Source organism: Alligator mississippiensis, chromosome 4 (genome assembly GCF_030867095.1).
Source record: "Alligator mississippiensis isolate rAllMis1 chromosome 4, rAllMis1, whole genome shotgun sequence".
Lineage (NCBI taxonomy): Eukaryota > Metazoa > Chordata > Crocodylia > Alligatoridae > Alligator > Alligator mississippiensis.
The window spans coordinates 171,431,687-171,452,548 of record NC_081827.1 but is presented as its reverse complement, the minus strand read 5'-3'; the positions used below and the strand labels follow the sequence as shown (position 1 = coordinate 171,452,548).

The following is a 20,862-nucleotide window of genomic DNA, read 5'->3' as shown; positions in this document are numbered from 1 at the left end:
ACACTAAACTATTTAGGTTGCCTGCATGCTGAGACAGTCTCAGTGTACAATTTTACATCAGAACTGTTCAAAACATTTGACAAGTCAGGAACTTTCTTGTATAAAAAGCTTTCTGTGCAAGTGCTACTCAAAATTAATATGTATTTTTTAATAGATGGAGTCTCATTTCAGATTGCAATCAGAAGCTGCATACTACTTTTTCCTTCTATATTTGAATTGAAATTATTTCTGTTATCTGTAGAACTGAATTTCTGAAAGCTGATACTTTTCTTATTTGACCTCAAAAAGAACAGCTGCTTTAGATAACCAATACATTTAAAAAACTCAAACTATTATGACTTCCTGAATATACATAGATATTTTGTTTCTCTAAAACTGCAGAAGACAATACTTTTTAAAATTATTTTATGACCTGAAACTAGGAATGTGCATTACACGAATTGTGACATACATACATTATCATTTCATCCACCTCATTTATTGTTATAGTGAGCAATCCAAGAAAACTGAAATATTTGCTTTTGCAAAGGAAAGTACAAACTGAAGGGTGTGGAAAAATGTGAGACATAAACAACAGCACAAAGACCCTTATAAACCCTTACTTGGTTGGAATTACCATGTTTAAAGATGCTTTTAAATTTTTTTTTAATCTAATTGTTGATTTGGGTCATAAAACTGCATGAGAAGTCACTTTTAAGAGGACTGCAAGACAGAGGTTTGAATGTCCTATTACAAATGTTTTCTCATTAATGCAAAGAAAAAAAAGGAGGAGCAGGAAGAGAATGTATTCAACTTCACAACAGCTTGTAGAAGTTAAGGGCTAAGTTTAATTCCACGAGCTCAGCTAACCCATTTAACACAATAAAACACAGCAGTTGATGGGTAAAGCAGTCTTTTCTTTCTTCCCTTCCCCCTTTCCAACTGTTCTTTTGGTTCTGAGAGAAAATGCTGAGGCTCCACTGCTCTGAATATCTGGCAGAGATCCAAGACGCACTTAATGAGGTCTTGGCAAGTCCTCCGCATTACAGATGCCTCTCCAGGACCACAAACAGCCGCTATCAGACAGAACAAGAACCACAGGCAAAGCTGTGCCTGACAGCAGGGCTTTTATTTCCAAAAAGAAGTAAGAGACAAACAGGCACTCTAAGAGATAATATTTCCCAGATTTACCTAAATTAATCCAGTGTAATTTCAACTCCTTTCCTCCATCATAACCAGCATAACAGCAATTAACAAATAGCTTTACTGAAATACTGCATCGTTTTAAAAATCGGACATTAGAGTTGTATTGCAAGTAAAAAGACTTATTTTTTGTTAATGTTTTAAAACATATGGCTTAAAAATAATGGATTTTTACAACAGAGTCAAAACTATTAGATCAATAACATCTTAATTATATTTTCTATCCTTCCATAGTTGGAAAAATATCCAAAACTCATAGGTTTTTACAGTACAGTGGTATTCCCTATCAAGTACCAATGCTTTGAACTAACGATATGAAGCAGCAATTTCTATGATGAATTTCTGGCACCGTTCAAATTAACTTGCTAAAATGTCACATCAGCTCAGACCTCAAAACTTAAAATACATGTCTCCACTATACCTCCAATTCCTTTTATGGCCCTGACTAAAGGTTTGATATAAAAATCACAGTATAAACTATTATTTAATAAAAAGATATTTCATTAGGTTCCAGTTTGTTTGTGTAAAAAGTAAAAGAGTATTCATGCTAGAAAAGACTAAGTGCAAAGTCAGTTCCCAGAATAACATATTAAAGAAGCTCATCAACTCCAAACAGGAGGCCAACCCAACAACATTACAAACTACTGCACTTACACTTAGTTATTCAGCAGCCAAATGCACATGCCCAATTTGAGAAAGATCTGTACATGCAAAAAAGCTAGACATCAGGCTGAATGGAACTTGCCGGCACATTACTGGATGCCTTCAACCAATAAATGTCAATAATCTTCATCTACTCGCTGGAATCACCCCACCAGACATCAAGAGAGCAGTAGCAAGCAAATTAGACTGCATCCAGCAGAACAAAGACAAGAAGCACCCACTACATGGCCATATCATGGCTTCCAGTAGACTAATCATGGAAAAGTTTATTTTCTACAATGCAGTCACTGAATGAAACACCAACAGCCGCAGGAATAAGTATGACTCGGGAGACTGTTAGAACAAATATCAAGACTGCTAAACATCTCCCTCCAAGTGCAGAGCTTGATTGGCCAACATGGAGAAGCTTAAACTGCCTCTGCACAGGGGCCAGTAAGACTAAAATTAATATGCAACTATGGGGAAACTCCAGTGATGCAAATGTGTGAGTGTGGAGGAAGCTTTCAGACTACAGATCACCTACTGGCCTGCCTATGTATGGGGCAACTATGCACCAGTGAGGACCTTGCTAAGGCTACAGATCAAGCAGTAGTATGTGCCCATTTCTGGACCCAAATCTGAATATGGTGACAGGGCATAAGCAGCAGCAGCCTCCTGCTAATATAATAAACTTTGCACAGAAAGTGCTATTTTTCATCTGTCCAGGTGGTTCAGACCATAGGCTTATTATATTCGCAGTCAGAGCTGTCCAACTTCTGAGTGGATAAGAACTACAGGCCCCTCAGCCACAGTGTAGGCTGAATGTTGCACTGTGGGCCCTCCTGCTGCACTGAGCTGGCACTTTCATGATACGCAGGGTTCAAGGGTCCCCTTGAGTCCCTTATCTGGGAGCTCTTGGCCCTGTGGGCTGCACTGCACCCCCAAAGCAGAGGCAGAAAGCAGGAGGAGGAAGGGGGAGTGAGACGACCCCAGCAGGAGGCGAAGTAGCGTCCTGAGCAGAAACCCAAGGGCTGCAAGTTAACGCCTCGGGGGCCACACTTGAGGCTTCCATGCCACCAGTTGGACAGCCCTGTTCCAAGTGATTTTATATAACCGTTTACATTAATATCATGGCTTAAAGATTTAATTAACACAGTGCTGATTGTGTCAATTAGCAACATTCGTGGGACAGCGTCAATTTAGAAAGCCTGAAAATTCCCTCCAAAAAAAACTTACTGACCCACATATACAAAGAATGCTTTGAATTGAGTGAAGTGATTTTTCTGTGCCTTCAGGTCCTGATTCACTACCACCCTTGAGGCAGGTGAAAAGGAAAATGTATTTGGATCTCTCTGCAACTGCCCATACATACAAATCCTCCCAGCTGTCAAGCTCCAGGAGGACAGGGTAAGAATAACAATAGTAAAACTATCAATAAAATAAAAAAATCATATACAACTATTCTCTCAGGCTCACTGGCTAGGATATAATGGGCCCTAGGCCCATTAACCCCACACCCACCACCAGGGGTGCCAGAGAGTGGTGGGTGACCCCATCCCATCCTCTCGGCCAAGTGTGCCCTACCTGCGCAGATCCCAGCCATGGGATCCTGCCTGCCCATCCACTCCATTCAGCACCCCGAGCAGGGTGGGTGTGGTGTGCCCGGGCAGTAGGGCTGGGTCAGTGGTGGTAGCAGAGACACTGGCAGTGGCAGCTGGGCAGAGTGAGCCATGGCTGCAGGGGGCTGCTGGAAAGCTGAGTCCAGCTGCTGCACTGCACGGCTGGGTAGGGCAGAGGGACCCGCTGTGAGCCAGACAATCTCTTGGTGGGCCAGATCTGACCTGCAGGTCATATTTTGCCTACCCCTAGTGTATAACATATATACAAAAATTCACATTGTACAAATGTGAAAGACACTTTGTTACACACCTCAGACTAACAATGAAAGTACTGGGCAAAGCTTCTGTCCCATGGCCTGTAATACTGACAAGATGCCCTTGCTCCAGTCAAGCAGAAGACTTTGTCCAAATGGAATAAGCTTTCACCAAAAATTGTTAGGGGGGCATTGGGAGTTCTTCTTGGTTATGTAAGCCACTAATGCTACAATATAGATAATGATGTGCTCTTTCGGGGAAGGAAAAAGGAAAAATAAAAAAGTGATTATACTCTGTGAACATGCATCTGAGGCTGAATCAAGTATAGCCTGAGGAGCCAGGTGGGAATCACCTGCAAGACCAAAATGTTTAGAGACCAAATTGATATTTCATGAAAGCAACCTTACCTTGTCTGAGGAGGAACCTCTAATCAAGTACAAACTGGAGGTATAATAAATTCTGTGGATGTTCAGGGTATTTTGGTAAAAGATATCTATGATTTACATGTGGTATTAGGATTTTTCTCTCTACACAGCACACTTCAAAATGTGGTGCCCAGTGATATTACTCTGATGTTCTTGAAAGCAAAATGCAGCAGCATAGTGACAAAAAAAACCTAAAGGAGGCCAATCAGAAAATGGAACATGGAAGTACACAAAATAGAAGCAACAGGCAGTAACACGGCTTGCTTCAGAGGAGTTGGTTAAGTAAATAGTCTTCGTTACCAAAAATAAATGACAGAAACCAGGTTTTTGTTCCCATGGCAATTTTTCCCCAAATTATTACAAATTAAATCAGAATTTGTATATAACTGCTCTCTCAACTGAAACAGACCACTTTTGCAAGCAAATAATGATTTGATACAATAGCTTCTACTCAATTTACATTTAATTAAAACACATTTCAGCATTGAAGAAAAAGGTTTTCCCAACAGCAGAATCATCTCAATTGATTAATTTCAAACGCATATACAAAATTAAAATGAAAAAGAAATTGTTTGTTTTCATCTGTCCCTTGAAGCATGGTCTGGCTTCCTACTATAACCTGAAAAATGTTTTATCTAACAAAGACTCTCATTGCATTATCAAATGATTTGTGGCACCCTTGTTTTTTTCTGTTCTCCTCCTGTGGAACTCTGTAGTTTCAATTTGGTGCTCGGTTGTTTGTTTTTCTCTCTTTAAATTGGACCCTGTGTGTCAGTTCATGCAAGAGGGGCCAGAACAGTGATCCTTCTGGACCCTTTTGGACTACGGGTTGCCTAGGAATGCAGAGGACTGGACTCTATGAATCAAGAGCGTCTTTCCAGTCCTAGGTTCCTATTTCCTATTAAAATTCTGTAAGCTGCAAAAAAGAAAACAACAACAACTGTATATTAGAAACTTTTTGCAGAACTAGAGTTCTGTCATAATTCATAACATGAAGAAGGTAATGTTTGCTGTTCTTATTAGCTGTACCTGCTCATAAATTACCTGGCTCTTATGATGAAAACCTATTGTTATTCTATACATAACCTTCTCACCAAATAGAGTTTGAATTCCAGTAGATTTAATTTAAACCTGTCTTTGTAAAATGACAGTTGAACTTAGTTCTATTCGCATATTATGAAATATTTGCTAAACTGGTTGAATACCTTTTTTTTTTTTGGGGGGGGGGGGGGGGAGGGGGGGATAAAGGATTTCTCCTTTGATTGCACTAAAGTGGCCTGTGAATCTGTCTGAAAGATTGGGAGTGAAAAGGCAGGAACAATGCACACATTAACGTAATGAAGCAGAAAAGCAGCAGGATCAGCATTAGCAGAGTGAAAGAAGGGAGAGGCAAGTGGACCTCCCCCACTGCAGTAAAGTTGGCACTCAGTGCCAATGTGACAGCCTAGAGCAAAAACACACTGCATCCTAAGACTTCCAGTTCAGAGATTTACCATCCAGGTCTTCCTTTGACGTAAAGCATTGTGGACTGTACTTTCTATTTAATAATTGCTCAATCTTTCCCAACATGAAAATAATTTACTTTAAAACTATAAGTTGTGCAGCATTTAATACACCTCAGGTATGGAAGACACAAGATACATACCAATGAGCATTCTTGATTTCTCAGGAAAGCATACCAACAGTCCCTTATTTCCAACAAGCAATAAAAAGCTTTTCCAAAATGGGAATCTATTGTTCCTCTAATAAAAACTCATCTAATGGACAGAAGAGTATGATTTTTAAAAATGTTCAGAATATATTATTTTAACTCTGAACGTTTTCATATTAATAGAAATAAGTAAAAAAAAAATATAAAAGACAGCATGAGTTCTAGGTTTTTATATCTGTATTTTAAACACTTTTCACAAGAGGACTATTTTCGCATACCTTACCACCTGTCACACTTTCACCGATTTTGTGAGCATAACATATAGTAAAATGGTACCAATGCTTTTGCAGAGACGAAAGGGTGATGTTTGTTCATTTATGAGAAAATATTAACATTACATAAAACACTGGATGGATTAAAAAAATATCAAGATTTTTATTCTACTCTATCATCTGTCTATGCATTAATACTTTAAATAAAATTGAAATTTTATTAAGTAATAAATATAAATAAAGTATATTTTTGTGACAAGAGGTTCAAAAAATTTAACTAACAGATGTTAGACCTCAGATTACAAAATACAATTCACCACCTCTTAACATTCTTCATTAAACCATTTTTTTCTGTTCACAAAGGAATGGCTTCTTTTTTCCTTTAAATGGAAGGAAATAGTGGCTCAGTGCTGTTCTAGAAATGACCCACTTTAGCCCTAAAGGATTTTTTTTTCTCTGGGGTTGGAAGCAGCAATTATAACCTTACTTCTTAGTAGACATAAATGCTTGTCATAGGCTGCAGTAACTTACTGTTGGCAATACTTGCATACCAGGTCATGTTCAAGAGAGCACCGATTACCCAACTGTAAACAAGTCCATTACAAAGCAATATTTAATATAGAAAATTATTAAATGAAGAAGAGAAAAAGTGACTTCTGTTTATGAAAATCTGCTATTAGGAAAATGAGAGCCTGTAAAGTTCCTTTTATCACAAAAGATTTGTTTCAAGACAATTCAGTATAGCACTTAAACAAATGCTAAATTTGTAAGCACATCTTTAAAATTAATCATATCCTTAAGAGTATTCTCTCTCTTCTCCCAATATTAACATCCCTAGAATCATGGAACTGCTTAATGGGCAACAATGATTACTTTTCTTATTAAATCAGTTTTACTTTTCTTATATTCTTTGCAAACTGAGATGTGGATTAGGAAAAAATAGGCTTGTGTGACAGGCTCAGACTACCCCAAAATCTCTCCAAATCTGAAGACTTTACATGTAAACTGAATATAAGCTAGCAGTACGCTCTTGTTGCAAAAACTACCAAAAGCATACTGGGATGTGTTAACAGAAGGGTCGCTTGCAAATGAAGGGCCCCACAATTCAAGAAGGGTATATACAGATTAGAAAGAGTCCATCAGCGAGCAACATAAATGATCAGAAGTCTGTGAATCATGACTTACAAGGAAAGGCTGAAAGAACTAGAGTATTCAAGGTGGAAAAGAGAACACAGGGTTACATTTCAAATACCTGAAGGGCAGTTATACAGAGGATGGAGATGGCCTTTTTTCTGTGGCCTCAAGATACAGCAGAGGAAATCTAGGTTTGAGATTAGGACAAACTTTCTGACTATGAGGATGATCATGATCAAGCATTGGAACAAGCCACCTAAAGTTATGGAATTTCCAAACCTGAAAATTTTCAAGTGCAAATTAGACACTTGGCTGGGACGGTTTATTCAGGGATGATCCTGCCTTGAGCAGGGGACTGACTAGATGACCTTCAAGGTCCCTTCTAACCCTACTTTCCTATGATCCTATACACACACTTCTTATACAGTCACTGTGTACCTAAACATAGTGCAAAACTTCAGGTAACAATTATAAAGCTGGGTCCAGAAAATAGCAGCTACCTGCCAAATAACCTTCCAAAACTAGCTGGTGAAAAAGGAGGTAGTAAGGAATGATCAACATTAACTCCACAATAAGGCCTCCAGAAAGTCATGACAAAGATTATAAAGGAATTATGGTTGTAGCTATACTTCAGCCTTGTGAAATTCCACACACCTATCTGATTCAGGTAAATAATATTTGTTTGTTTCACCATTTACCATTATAAAGGACAAAGCCTTCATTTTGTGGTAGGGCCAGTAATAGTTCTTGATAAGTTTTGCAAGACGGCTATATATGAGCATGTATAGATCTCTTGCCCTTCTTCCTTTTGGAATCCTTTACTTTGCAATACATACTCCCTGTAATGTAATTCAGACATCTTTAAGTAAGCAAACTTTATACACATTAGTTGCACTTGAATTTCCTATTTTTATTATTTATAATTTTTGCATCATCTTATGCGAGTAAGTAATGGCTGGCAGAAAACCAAAAAGGAAAATGGCACTTTTCCTTTCAGGGATTAACAAATTTAAATATTCTATAAAAGCCCAATTGAAACAAAAATAGAAAGAGGCTAGAAAAAAATGCAAAACAATGCTTCTCAAATAAAAAGGGAACACTTCGGGGGGGGGGGGGGGGGGTTAATTTAAAAATACCCCACATATCCCTTCCCATCAATTTTGTTACTGCCCAGTAATAAAAGTGCAAATTAAAAGCACAGCAGACCTCCAAACAGGACCAAATGTCATTTGTTACCATGCAAGAAAATGAGCACAGAAACACTGGTTCTCCATTTTTTCTCTCCCCCATTCCAAGTTATAGTATAGAAAACACAAAAGGCAAAGGAGTAAACTAGTCAATGTTTATGGGGTAAATTTCCAAACACTCCTCTTTTTGATCTCTCTAAATCTGAAAGGCAGGGATACCTACCTTCTAGTTGCTGTTATATATACCAACTAGTGAGCGCATACAATCCTCTTCTTAATAGATGTACAAATTTAAATCTTGGAGGAATCCTCCCTGACGGTGATATCACTTCAGGACACTACATTTTTACTTGTCTCAGCACTTACGAAGTATTCAAATATATGCTTTTTTGATAGCTGACTGCATGGACTTGTAAAAAGAGAATTTGCATACAATTTGAAAGAAGTAACTTGTAAGTAGCTCTCTAGGCACATCCAGAAGAGCACACATGTGCATGCAGGCATTCGCTATGCTAATTGCCAGCGTACGGGAGTTTTTTTGACACCTGGAGCTCTGTGTCAAAAAAAAAAAAAAAAAAAAAAAAAAAAAAAAAAAAAAACTTGTGACAGAAAAAAACAGGGCAGTGCATGCGGAAGCAGCAAGCACTGCCTTAAACCAGTGCCTAGCCAACTTGGGCCATACCCCATGCACTGGACTGCCACCGCTGGAGCCCCAGGAAGTCCCCAGGACCCGAGATAATGCTGCTGGAGCCAGCCCAGGTGCTGGCCCCAGCCTCCCATACCCCACTCAGGGTAGCTTGCTGCACACCAGAGCACCACTGCTATCTGTCCCTGGGGAAATGTACATGCATTCTCATCTGGACAGAGCTTCTGAGAATCCTTTTAAATTACAATAATAAAAAGATATCACTCTAAAAAATCCCTGCCTCTTTAAAAACAAAAAATGGAGTTTTGCTACAAGCAGCTTATTTCATTAATTATGAATGATGGAACAGTTCCAAAGAAATCAGGTATGAATCATACTTTCTGCTTTTAAAATGTATATATTATATTATTTACTTGTCTCCATGTTTAAATGGAATTACATACCTCTCCCCATTACCTTAAGGAAGCTGAACAAAAACACAATGAAATCTACCACTCAGATTTTAAAATTAAATATGACATTTCATGGAAGAAAGAAGACAAACTAAACTAAGAGGTAGCTGGTTAGAGGAATGAGGGAGAGCATTAATAACTGTAAACAAACTGCACACAAATTCCTAGGTAGGTAATTATTTAGTCCACATGCAAATTTTGCAAACTAAGTTTAGAAAACTAGCTTTGAAATTCTGGCCAAAGAGCATAAGGAAGGAAAATCCAAACTTCTCTGGAAAAACCTGCCCCAGCTGTTTTGATTTCTGTCTTTAAAATCTAGGTCTAGTTTTCATTAAATAAATTAGCCACTTGCTCAGTTGCATCACATATTTAGGTATTGTTTTGCCATCAAATAAATCTGTCAGTTTCCAAAATCATCCATTTAAGCTGGAAAAGCTGAATTTGTTATTTGGTGTAATAACTTTTAACATTCCCATAGTAAGAGTTATGCTAGAATCCCAAAGCACCCTAACAAAGTGGATGTTGTATAAACTGCTTCTACTGACATCAGTTTATTTACTGCAGTCAAACAGCAGGGGTGTAAATAAAAGCAGAATTTATTAGACAGTCATTAGAAACAGTGGCTAACATTTTGTTTGTCTCATTTTGAGCCAGTATTCTCAGGCATCTAAAAACTGGTCATGACCTAAAAAAGAAAAAGATCCCTACTTTTGTTTTTATTCTCAATAGTGTTTGTTGAAAACAATACTAGCAATTAAAGTGTAGTGAACTCTTAGCAAAATGTATGCTTTTAGTTCATGTCTGAATTGATCTTTTTTTATCTCTTTAATCTAAAAACACATTTATAACTGAAAACAAACAGCCAAAAACATTCCATACCCTGTTCAAACCAACATTGAACAGAATTTAAACCTCAGAAACTAATCTAATCCCTTGGCAGATTTTCACAACTGATGAGTCTGTATTCTCATTTTGTCCAATTATTAAAATGTAGCAAGAAGGATCAACATAGCTAATTTCTGCATTATCTATATTGAGCTAAACTATGATGCTATAAGCTAAATCTTACTAAATAAACATGGGAAATAAATAACACAAGGAGAGAATCAATTAACCTCTTTTAAACTTCTCCACAAACTAAAACTAGGAATTAATTCTAGGTTAAGGTGACGCTACAATTCTTAGGCATTTTAAGTTATCTATAAACCACAACAAGAAGCACTGCAATGTAAATTTCCCAGGCTACAGTGTCAGATTCTGAAAAACAAACCCAGCAAGTACTTCAAGAAAACTGGGTCTAGTCTTTTGGCTCTCTGCCATAAAATCTTTACTTCATTTAAATTCCATTCCAATTCTATCCTCAGTTGTTCCACTGCTTAAAGGAACTTTCACTTGACAATAAGGGCACCTCTGCCAGTCCAGTCATGACTCAGTAAATAATTTACTGAACTAGTTACATGATAATTTCTCCAAGAGAAGCTACAGAATGTGCAATAACTTGGCCTTGAATCTGGACAACCAAAGGGCCTCTACACACCTGCTCCAGTGTGGAAGGAGGTGCTTTAAACCGGGTGGCTCTAATTAAAGTGCCCATAGCGTCATGTGCATTCAGCATCCCACACTTCAAAATACTGCCATTTTGAAACGTGGGACGCTGAATATACATGATGCGGAGGCTGCTGCTGCATATTAATTAGCATGCTAGCAGGCTCAATTAATTGAGTCTGCTCCGATGAGTGCTAATTAAGATGCATCATAACAGAGGTCCATCATTTGTAAAAGTGCCAAAAGACCCAAGTATCAGAAGAAAACTCCATATCAAAATAAGGATCCACAGTATGGGTAGGAGAGCTGGCGGAAGTTGAGCAAGCTTAAACTTGGTGGCTATACAATATATTCACAAAGTTTATGCTTTGTTCAAAAGAGGTATTTCAAAGGGACAAATTATAGGACAGTAAAGGTAAAAACAGCATATACGCTACAGCAGAGGTAGGCAAAGTTTTTTGACTGGAGTGCCGAAAAAAACACAATATCTACCTTGGAAGGTGCCAGAGTGCTGACATACCAGGAGCAGCTGTTTGCAGCCTCCCAGCTGCAGCCAGCCCATGAAGCCGGGTCTGCCTGCAGAAGGGCTTGCAGCCTCCCAGCCACCTGCTGGAAGCAGCCTGAGCTCCGTGGCTGGCAGCAGCTGCTTAGAGGCCAGGCTGGCAGTGGTGTGCTGAACAAAATGGCCTTGCATGCCACGCTTGGCACATGTGCCAGGGGCTGCTGGCCCCTGCACTACAGTATACAATCCTCTGACTTTCTGAAGACAGAAATACCGTTCTATCAAATATCAAACTACTCCAGATTTATCAAGTATGTTGGCAAAGATGATTTTAAATGGCCTCTGGGCCTACGGAACTTTTGTTTTAGATAAAATATTAATTTAATCAACTACATGCTATGTATTCATTTGCATAGTCACTTCAGTGGAGCTCCAGAGATGGACCTCAGGAATATCACACCATTGCTATTTGAAAAAGGAGCCTGCAGAATTCAGTATATGATAAACCCTCATAACTTACTTTCTTAGTAAAAATGTGCAGCACATACAAGGCAAATTATGTATCCGATTGTTAGTGTCTTAATATGTTCCTGATTAAATTGGGTAAAATGAACCACACTCAAATATTCATTGGAATGTAGCCTTCTGCAATTATCAGCTTACTTGAACGACAGAAATAGAAAGAAGCTAAAAAATGGGAGTTATCAAGGCTCCCTACAGTCTAAGAACGAAAACAAAATTGTTTAGGTAATGTTTTTAAATGTTTTGCTACAAGTTACAAATGTTTTTATATCACCTCCATGAAGATGCAGTTTTACTGCATTTCAAAATATTTCACCCATTTTATACCATTTTAAGTCTGATGAAGTAAACATTATAAATTCTCCTATCAAAGTTGTAAAATGTACTAGAAGGCATGATGGCAAATGGGTTAAATTAATAATAAATATTTTGGTTCTCACTTTAGGCTTTTTTTTTTTTTTTTTTTACACTATCATTCAGCTTTCAAAAAACAACTGGCAACAGGCATATTCCTTAGCACCACAGGTATTCCTTTGCCATTTGTCTGAACCATTTAAGCATATTTGTATAGGCTACCTGAAATATTAGGTCTTCAGTCATCTTTTAAACACCAACTAATTAAGAATAAAGGTGACATACAGAAATATATTTACTTTTCATTTAAACCAGAGAGAATAACTACATATTTATTAGAACCAGTCTAAAAGAACAGTGTGTAATTAAGGTTGCCAACACTTACCATAAAAGAGCCTGAACTCTGTGGCTTAAAAGCTTTTCAAACCTAACCATTAGGTGTCTGCTAGTGCTGCTGCTGCTGTTTGTTTTTTAAATTTCAGCTACAATGGTTCACCTATGTCCAAGATGAGGCTAGAAAAAATGTTGCTTAACTCTTGGTTAGAAAATTCTAATAACTATTCTATGAAAATGTAAGTTGAAGCAACTAGAATAAGAGTCTGAAATTTGGCAGGGGGAAATTCGGGGGGGGGGGGGGAAGAGGTCCTTGTATAAAGGGCGTGGTTTTGCCACTTCCATTTAGCCTGTGGCAGGTCCATCAGCCCCACCCAGCCTAGATGCAGGGGGCAGCCTGGACTGTGGCCCTGGTCCAGCTCACCCTATCCCCGCATGCAGCTCTTAGGCAAGTCAGAAGCTGTAGCTGGGGGGCTGAGTAGTGGGGCAGCAGCATCATGGCAGCTGGACTTGGCTTCCCAGCAGCCCCACTGCCACTGTTAGACCCTGGCCCTGCCACCTAGTCACCCCAGACCCATCTCCCTGGGCCCTGGGGAGCTGGTGGGTAGGGTCTCCATGGAGAGTGGCCCAGGCCCCCACAGGCAAGGCACACTCAGCCGAACAGATGGGATGGGGCCACAGACAGGTAGGGAGCAGTGTCCGGGAACAGGACAGGCAGGCAGGGACTGGGATCGCAGAGTGGTGACAGCAAAGGGCTGGGGCCCAATGCAGAGCCATGATCTGCTCCTCACAAGTCCTTGTGATACGTGCCAATTGCATAGGGAACCAGCAGTGCCCACTGCAAGGGCATGGGGGAAGCAGATCGCAGTTCTGCCCTGAGCCCTAGACCCCAGACATGTGCTGGGGTCACTGGCCTGCAATCGAAGCCCCAGCCCCACCTGCCCTTCACACTCCCAAAGGCCTCTCTGCATACACCCACAGCCCCATCCCATGTGCCTGGCTGAGCATGCCCTGCCCACAGGGGTCTCCAGCCAGTTTCCATGAAGACCCCACCTGGGTGCTCCATCAGGCTAGGATAAATTGGGAGTATTCCTGGGCCATCACCACCCCCCCCCCCACTGTAAAAAGCTGTAACAGGGAGTCAAGGCTGAGTCAGCACAAACACCCCCACTCTCAAGAACTCAACAGAACTCCTTAAGTGGTCCTCCAGCCCAAATAATTGCCCACCCCCTGGAACAGAAGATAGTGGAAAGCAAGTGTGATAAACACTTGGGATTATAAAGCTGAATGGGAGCAGCAAAAGACAGATATGGATGAGAAAAGCACATAGAGGCAATGAAAAAGAAAGCAGATGCTATGATACAAGCATGAATAAGAGACAGAGACAGAGACAGGGACAGAAGCTGGCGTGGGGTGGAGAAGAACAGAGTGGGGAAGAAAAAATGGTTTGGAACCACTGTATTTAGCAAGACCAGCAACATGCAAAAGGAGGAGAAAGAGAAACACTACCCTTGGAGTTGGATAGCACACTATATGAGTGCACAGAGGTTGCCCAAGGCCCAATATGGGGACACAGGGGCTGGCTGGAAGCAGCACAGGACAAAATACACCAGCCAGCATCACTCATCGGGCCCACAGCACCAAGAGGTTGAGCACCACTGATCTAAAGAACAAACAAGCATGGTTTAGTCTTTGGAAAACCACGGGGAATGAACAGTATGTGAATAACTAAAACAGATTTTGAAAACAAGGACAAGACCACCCTTAGATCAAGTTTTTATGCTCACTTCTACCCTCTGCATCAGCACAAAAGAAAAAAAGGAATGAATGGTAGATTATTTTGAAATGTTCAGACCTGGGCAAAATAAGCAGTTAAAATGTGTTCATATATAATCATAGCAGACATCACAAAATGGCAGTTACATAGTTTAAAAAGTTCTTTTTCTTAGCTTAGAAGCATTGCTCAAACTTCAGAAAAATGCTGTGTGGCTAGCTCTGTGATGAAGAGATTTTCTGAGTGGAGGAAACTAACCTATAGCAAGAGTATATGCTTTCTGCCTTAATCTCTCTAGCAAAAGTCAAATTCCTGGAGCAGAGCTGCTCTACTGGAAAGCAGGCACTGACATTTTGGTTGATTCTTGAAAGAGGGGATTGCCTGCAAGCTGTCTGACCACTACTGTTAAAAGGAAATAACTTTAGCATCAGTGACTTTCACCCAACAGAAACAGCTTGAATGCCCCCCTTCACCACCCCAGTTAGATGCCAGTCAGTAGAAGAGCAACAGTATCTTAAACATCTGTTGGGTCACCATAAAAACCATTTATTTATGGATAAAGACAAGACATATTGGACAGTCTCTCCCTCCCTCCCCTCCCCCGCCCCAAATCTCCTAAACACTATACCAATTAAATCAGAGAAAATTAGGGTCGCAGCCCACGCCCAAGGAGCTGTGCAGGCTGGGCCAAACCAGGGCCCACCTCAGGTGCCACTGGGCACCCCCGCCTGCCTGCATCAAACCAAGCCCGTGGAGCCCAAGGACAGCCCCCCCCTCCCCCCAGCTTCCTGCCTGGCCCCTGATCTCCTCCAGCTGCTGCCTTCCCAAGGGCCCAACCAGGCCGGCCAACCTGCAGCACCTCCCCCGCTGTCACCTAGTGATTGGCTCTGGTGCTCAGCACCCTGGTGCCACTCCTGCCTGCGTGGGATAGGGCATCCATCTACCCAAGCCCCAGCCAGGCTGAGCTCCCCCACCCACTAGGAGCCTCCAGCACAGCAGCCCACGGCAGTGCTTGTCTGGGCCCCAGCCTCGCCCACCCACAGCTCCCCTCCAGTGGCCGGGGGGCAAGCACTTCAGATGGCCACTGTGCTGGAGGGACCCAGCTGGCTCGGCCCCATGTACTGTCCACAGTGGCTGTTCCTAGAGCCTGGGGGCTCCTGCAGCTGGGTCTCTGCACCAGGGGTGGCTCTGTCCCACTTGTGCTGTGCCCTGCACACAGGGAAGCTGAGCCCGGAGCCAGGAACTCCCTGAGCCCAGCGTCCTGCCCCAGCCAAGAAGAGTCCTGTCGCAGGCAGGGCAGTTGCGACCAATCCCTGCAGAGCTGTGTGGGTTGGGCCATGCCAGGCCTCACCTCAGGTGACACTGGGCACCCCTGCCAACCTATCACGACCAGAGTCTGCAGAGACCCGGGGCAGCCCCTACTTCCTGCCTGGCCTCCATTTCCCTTGAGCTGCTGTCTTCTCAAAGGCCCAGCTGGGCTGGCCTGGTGGCAGCGCCTCCCCGAGTGCCCGGTGCTACCCCTACCCAGGTGGGATGGGGCATCTGTCTGCCCAAGCCCTGACTGAGCCCTCCCTCCCAGCCGTGGGCCAAGGCCCCCCACTCTGGGACCACTGGGGAGACCTGAGCAACCCGGCCCGCATGGCTGCTGGGGTGCAACTGCCTCCCCCCACCAGACCTGCCCTGGACTAGCAGGCCTCTATCACAGCTGGTAGTGATAGGAGACTTGGGCAGCAAAGGACACACCCTCTTTCTTTTTCCTTTTTTTCTCTCTTCTTTTTCTTTATCTCCTCTTTTTCCTTCTCTTCTTTCTTCTCTTTCCCCTCTTTTCTGTGTTTCTCTATCTTCTCTCATGTCTCCTTTTCCTCTTTTCTTTTTTCTCTCCCTTTCTCCTATTTGTCCTTTCTTTTTCTCTCTTCTTTTTTCACTCCTCTCGTCTTTTTTCTTCTCTTTCTCTTCCCTCTCTCATCACAACATGATTAACAATAAAAATAAACACTTATGATTATTAATAGGGGTGCAGCAACCGGGGGTCCCCCACAGCCAACCCCACTGACTGGGGGGAGGGGACTTCTGAGTAACCATGACCAGCCGTGGGGAGACTGCTTCTCCTAGCGCCCACAGTTCCCAGCCAGCACTCTCAAAGGTGCACCAGAACTCTTGCCTGCCCCACCTGCTTGGGAATGCTGGCTGCCAGGGGGTACGTACCAGCGCCTATACATCATCACTGGGGTGCACCAATAGAGATTTTTGGGGCCAATACTAATGGCCAATTTTTAACAAGCCCTATTGGCCGGTACCAATCCAGTTGCCGATATGCAGGTCTGTTTGGTAAATCTGTTGTGGAGGAGGGGGTGGAGGGAGGGAAGGGAAGTGGGGCAGATCGAGGCACCCACAGTGAGGGAGGGAGTGGGGCTGGTGCAGAGGCTACACAGACAGGGCAGAGTGCAGGACAGAGCCGCGAACAGCTAGTGTGGGTGGGCACAGGGAAGGGGGGCTGGTCCCACCACTGCACACACCCCAGGAGGGCATGTGGGGCATGTGCCCCCAGATCTGCGTGTGGGGCAAGGGTGGGCTGTCCCTGTGCACAGGGGCAGCACCAGACTCTTCCCTACTGGGGCTGAACCAGGCTGCACTCAGGAGAGTGGCAGCAGTACTGGGAACAGGGCTATAGCCACCCCAAAATTCCCCATAGCCCCCTCCCAGCATCACCACCACCCGCCCCAAGCACAGCCCCAGCCCAGCTACCTGAGCCCCAGCCCGCAGTGATAGCCCGCCCTCATCCTGTGCACAGATCTGGGGACACATGCCCCTCCCCCCAACGCCCCCCAGACAAGCAGCTCACAACTTCGTCCCAGGGCCTGCCCTCGCTGTGCAGCGCCTACCCCAGCCCCACTCCCTCCCTCATCGCTAGGGCCTTCATCTGCAATCCCTCCCCACCACCAACAGACTTACCAGCCAGATCCGGCTGCTCTCCACACTGCCGGGCTGTGCTCCTGTCCACCTTCATGTTGCACTGTTGCTGCGTGCATACACAGAACATTTATCAGCCACATTATTGGTCGTATCAGCCAAAAAGAGCCAATTGCTGATACTGTCAATTTTCCTTATATCAGTGCCGATCTGATATGCAACCAATATATCACTGCACCTCTAATTATTATCTATATTAATATGCAGTGCATTCTGCCATGTACATTCCCTCCCCCCCAACCCCGGGTTTGTTTTTTTTTGCAGGCCGGCCCTCCAGCACCTTACAAGGTAGACATTGAAGTTTCTTTGGCACTCCCACCAAAAATGTTGCTTACCCCTGACATAGAATGTGTGTCTGTAATTTTTGCCTGGCAATCGTTCATTTAAATCTTTTTAATATGGTCTTATTTTCCATATAAAGTGATTTATCTGAAGCTTTACTTAAAATTATTCCATAGCATAATCATGGGCAATATTCTCCCTTCCAAAAGGCAAAACTGCCAAAAATCCATTAGCTCTTGGTTGGAGAGCATGAATATGACAACTTGACAGGCTAACTTCACAGTATGTTACCTTCACTCCTCTGGTCCACCCTGAGCTATGCAAAGAAACAAGGGCTCTGTAGAACTCCACGTTCCCCTGGTTTTAAGACAAGTTCCACCCTAAGACATGCAACATTCTCCATGCAGAAACTGAAGAAACTTATTTCTCTGTATTGAAGTAAGATATGTACAGAAAGATATGCAAGAATTAGGACTATAGCCTAAGAAGGGAAATGCCTGCATTCAAGTCATGTGCTACAACAAAACATTCCTGTATGATCTTGGCCAAGTCTCTTATTCTAATGCCTCAGTTTTCAGTCTATAAATGGGAATAAGAGTAGTACTCTACCTCATGGGATACTGTGATAGTGAATATAGCTTAAAGATTGGAAGGCACTCCAATATTGCAGCAATGGAGACTCAATACACCCTGTAAACAGTCACTTTCAAGAAATTATTCTAGTTTGCAGCATTTTATTTTGTTTGTTGTATAGAGGTTGGTGAAGAATATTTTGTTTTTAAAAAGAAATACAAACTTACAACAATCATTTTGTCAGAGAAAAGCTTACAGCCAGCAATGCTGAATCTTTTAAGAGGACTAAAAAGAGTCCACTGTATTTGACTGAACAAAGCTTGCTTTGCTTCAAGTACTGGTTCTTAAAATCACCATGAAACTGGACATAAACAGAGGCTAGCAGTTTAACTAACTGAACTGAAGAATGATACCAACATGTAATATTTCAGAAAAAACTACCCCATGCTAGAAATGTATACAGTCACATTGGGGATCTGAAATTAAAGGAACACAATGGTTCAGAGATTCTTTTATTCTGAGTGAACACCAGGAAAAAACACTGGCTGAAAGTGTTGGTGGAGAAGTCTAGCATGTCACCTGAGCTATGTATTTATACAGAGACTCAGTGCATGAGTCATCAAGTACCGGTGACTCGGTGGATCGAGTCACTCAGTATTTATATACAGACTAGGTGTATGTGTCGTTAAGTGTATGTGTCATTAAGTGTCAGTAGGTGCATGTGTCAGTCACTTATTATTCAGCAATTTCAATACTGAATTTTTTTTGGTTATTTTTATTTCTAAAATGGTCTTGCTTATAGAAGAGATTAATTCTTCACACTAGTCTGGCATCAAGGCTAAGTACAGACAGCCAAACAGCCTGAGGCTGAACTGATTCAATTTTTGCAGGTTAGTCTGAGAGCTGTGTAGACTGAGCCAATAAGCAAATGAACAGACATTCACTTTTGATTCTGGAAGTGCAACCACATGCCTTCAGTGGCCCAGGCCACATGCCAAGGAGCGCTAGAGTACACCTCCCTGCTTGGCTGGAGCAGACAGCTTGGGCCAAGACTAGCCTGCCCACCCTGCAAGAGGTGGGGGTTTGCAAGGGAGGTACAAAGCATCCTTGGATGCTGGGGTTCTGTGAGTTAACTTGAATCTGGAGGGGATCTGGGACAGAATTTCAATAAACCAATGTAACCTAAATCAGTTAAGTCTGATACTACATCCATCCAGGTTTATCTTAAACTGGTTTCGGCCATTTTGAAAGCAGTTTATATGCACTGAACTTCTGCCATGTTATAGATTTAAACTGGTTTTGAACCACTTATACCAGTGTGTGTGTAATTTCTGTCCCTATCCCAAGTTTCATCCACTCAGCAGCAGATGGAAATTAGCAAAAATTGTAACCGATTTAACCTCAACCTCATCCTCCTTACTAGTGTTGTTCTTGTTTTCCTAAAGCAAGAAAAGATTTAAATGGCCTTTTCTCTTACTGCTTTCAGAGAGCCTTTTCATGTACGATTGCTGCTACAGCAGACTAAACCTTCTTTTTGTGTCCAGTTTTCATTTACACTACAAGGAAGGAGCAACATTTAACATTTTTAGTTTTAATGTAAATTCATAATTGCTATGTCTCTTCTCATATTGTCCATACCCCAAACTATTGTAGCCCAGCAGCCAAGACCCATGGTGATTTTAGTACAGTTCTCACATGTGCTTGTGACTAGCTTGCTTGAATAAGAGGCTTGAACTGTGAAATCCTACAACATGCTTACAACAACAAGCTAATGACAAAAATCCTATGTTTACCTTGATTAACTATTCTTATTTAGCAAAATGACAAACTTGGATCAAATTTAGGCCATGTACGGATGTAACACTTGAAGCAGTACAAAAGCAAGCAGACAGGCATGCACACCCCATGAACACTTAAAAAATTACCGAAGTTCTCTGAAAACAACCCTGGAAGAACCTTTTGAAGACTTTCACTTTTAAGTGTTTCCTATTGTATGTGCTTGCTCTATAGAGCATGTCAGGGATCACTCAGTCCTTCAGCATCACCCCGTGCTTCACTCTCCCCCCTCAACCCACAATGGGAGTAGTTACCAGAGAGCCCAGAAGAAAGCAATCATTGATAGAGGTGCACCGATACATCAATCTGATATCGGAGCGGTACCAACATAAAGAAAATTGTCTATATCGGATATTGGCCCAATGGGACTGATAATTTGGCCAATAAATGCAACACAGCACAGAGCAGAGCCAGCATCGTGGAGAACTGCCTCCAGCTGGTAAGTCAGAAGGGGAGAGGGAAAGGACGTTGGGGAGGGGGGGGGCAGATCGGCACCCCCCCTCCCCGTGGTGAAAGAGGGGGCAGGGGCAGGTGCTGCCCAGCCGGGGGGAGTGGGGGTGCAGGACAGAGGTGCAGCTCGCAGGACGGCTCCCGCTGCTGGGGTGTGCACCCCCAGATCTGCATGGCATGGGGCAGGCTGCAGCTTCAGGGTGGAGCCAGAGCTGGCGCTACGCAGGGCTTTTATGGCCAGGGGCTGGGCTCAGAG

The 20,862-nt window shown here is 42.5% G+C and overlaps 1 protein-coding gene across 2 annotated transcripts in view; it reads right to left on the bottom strand.

Moving 5' to 3' along the window:
- BMPR2 (bone morphogenetic protein receptor type 2) overlaps positions 1-20,862 on the bottom strand; it is a 189,234-nt gene that overhangs the window by 149,151 nt on the left and 19,221 nt on the right. The window contains exon 2 of one of the 2 annotated variants that reach the window (XM_059727079.1): positions 17,448-17,514. The exons of the other annotated variant lie outside the window; for it this stretch is intronic. Coding sequence (XP_059583062.1) covers positions 17,448-17,502 — 55 coding nt within the window. The 5' untranslated portion in view covers positions 17,503-17,514. The remainder of the gene's footprint in view (positions 1-17,447; positions 17,515-20,862) is intronic. 2 annotated transcript variants of the gene reach the window in all.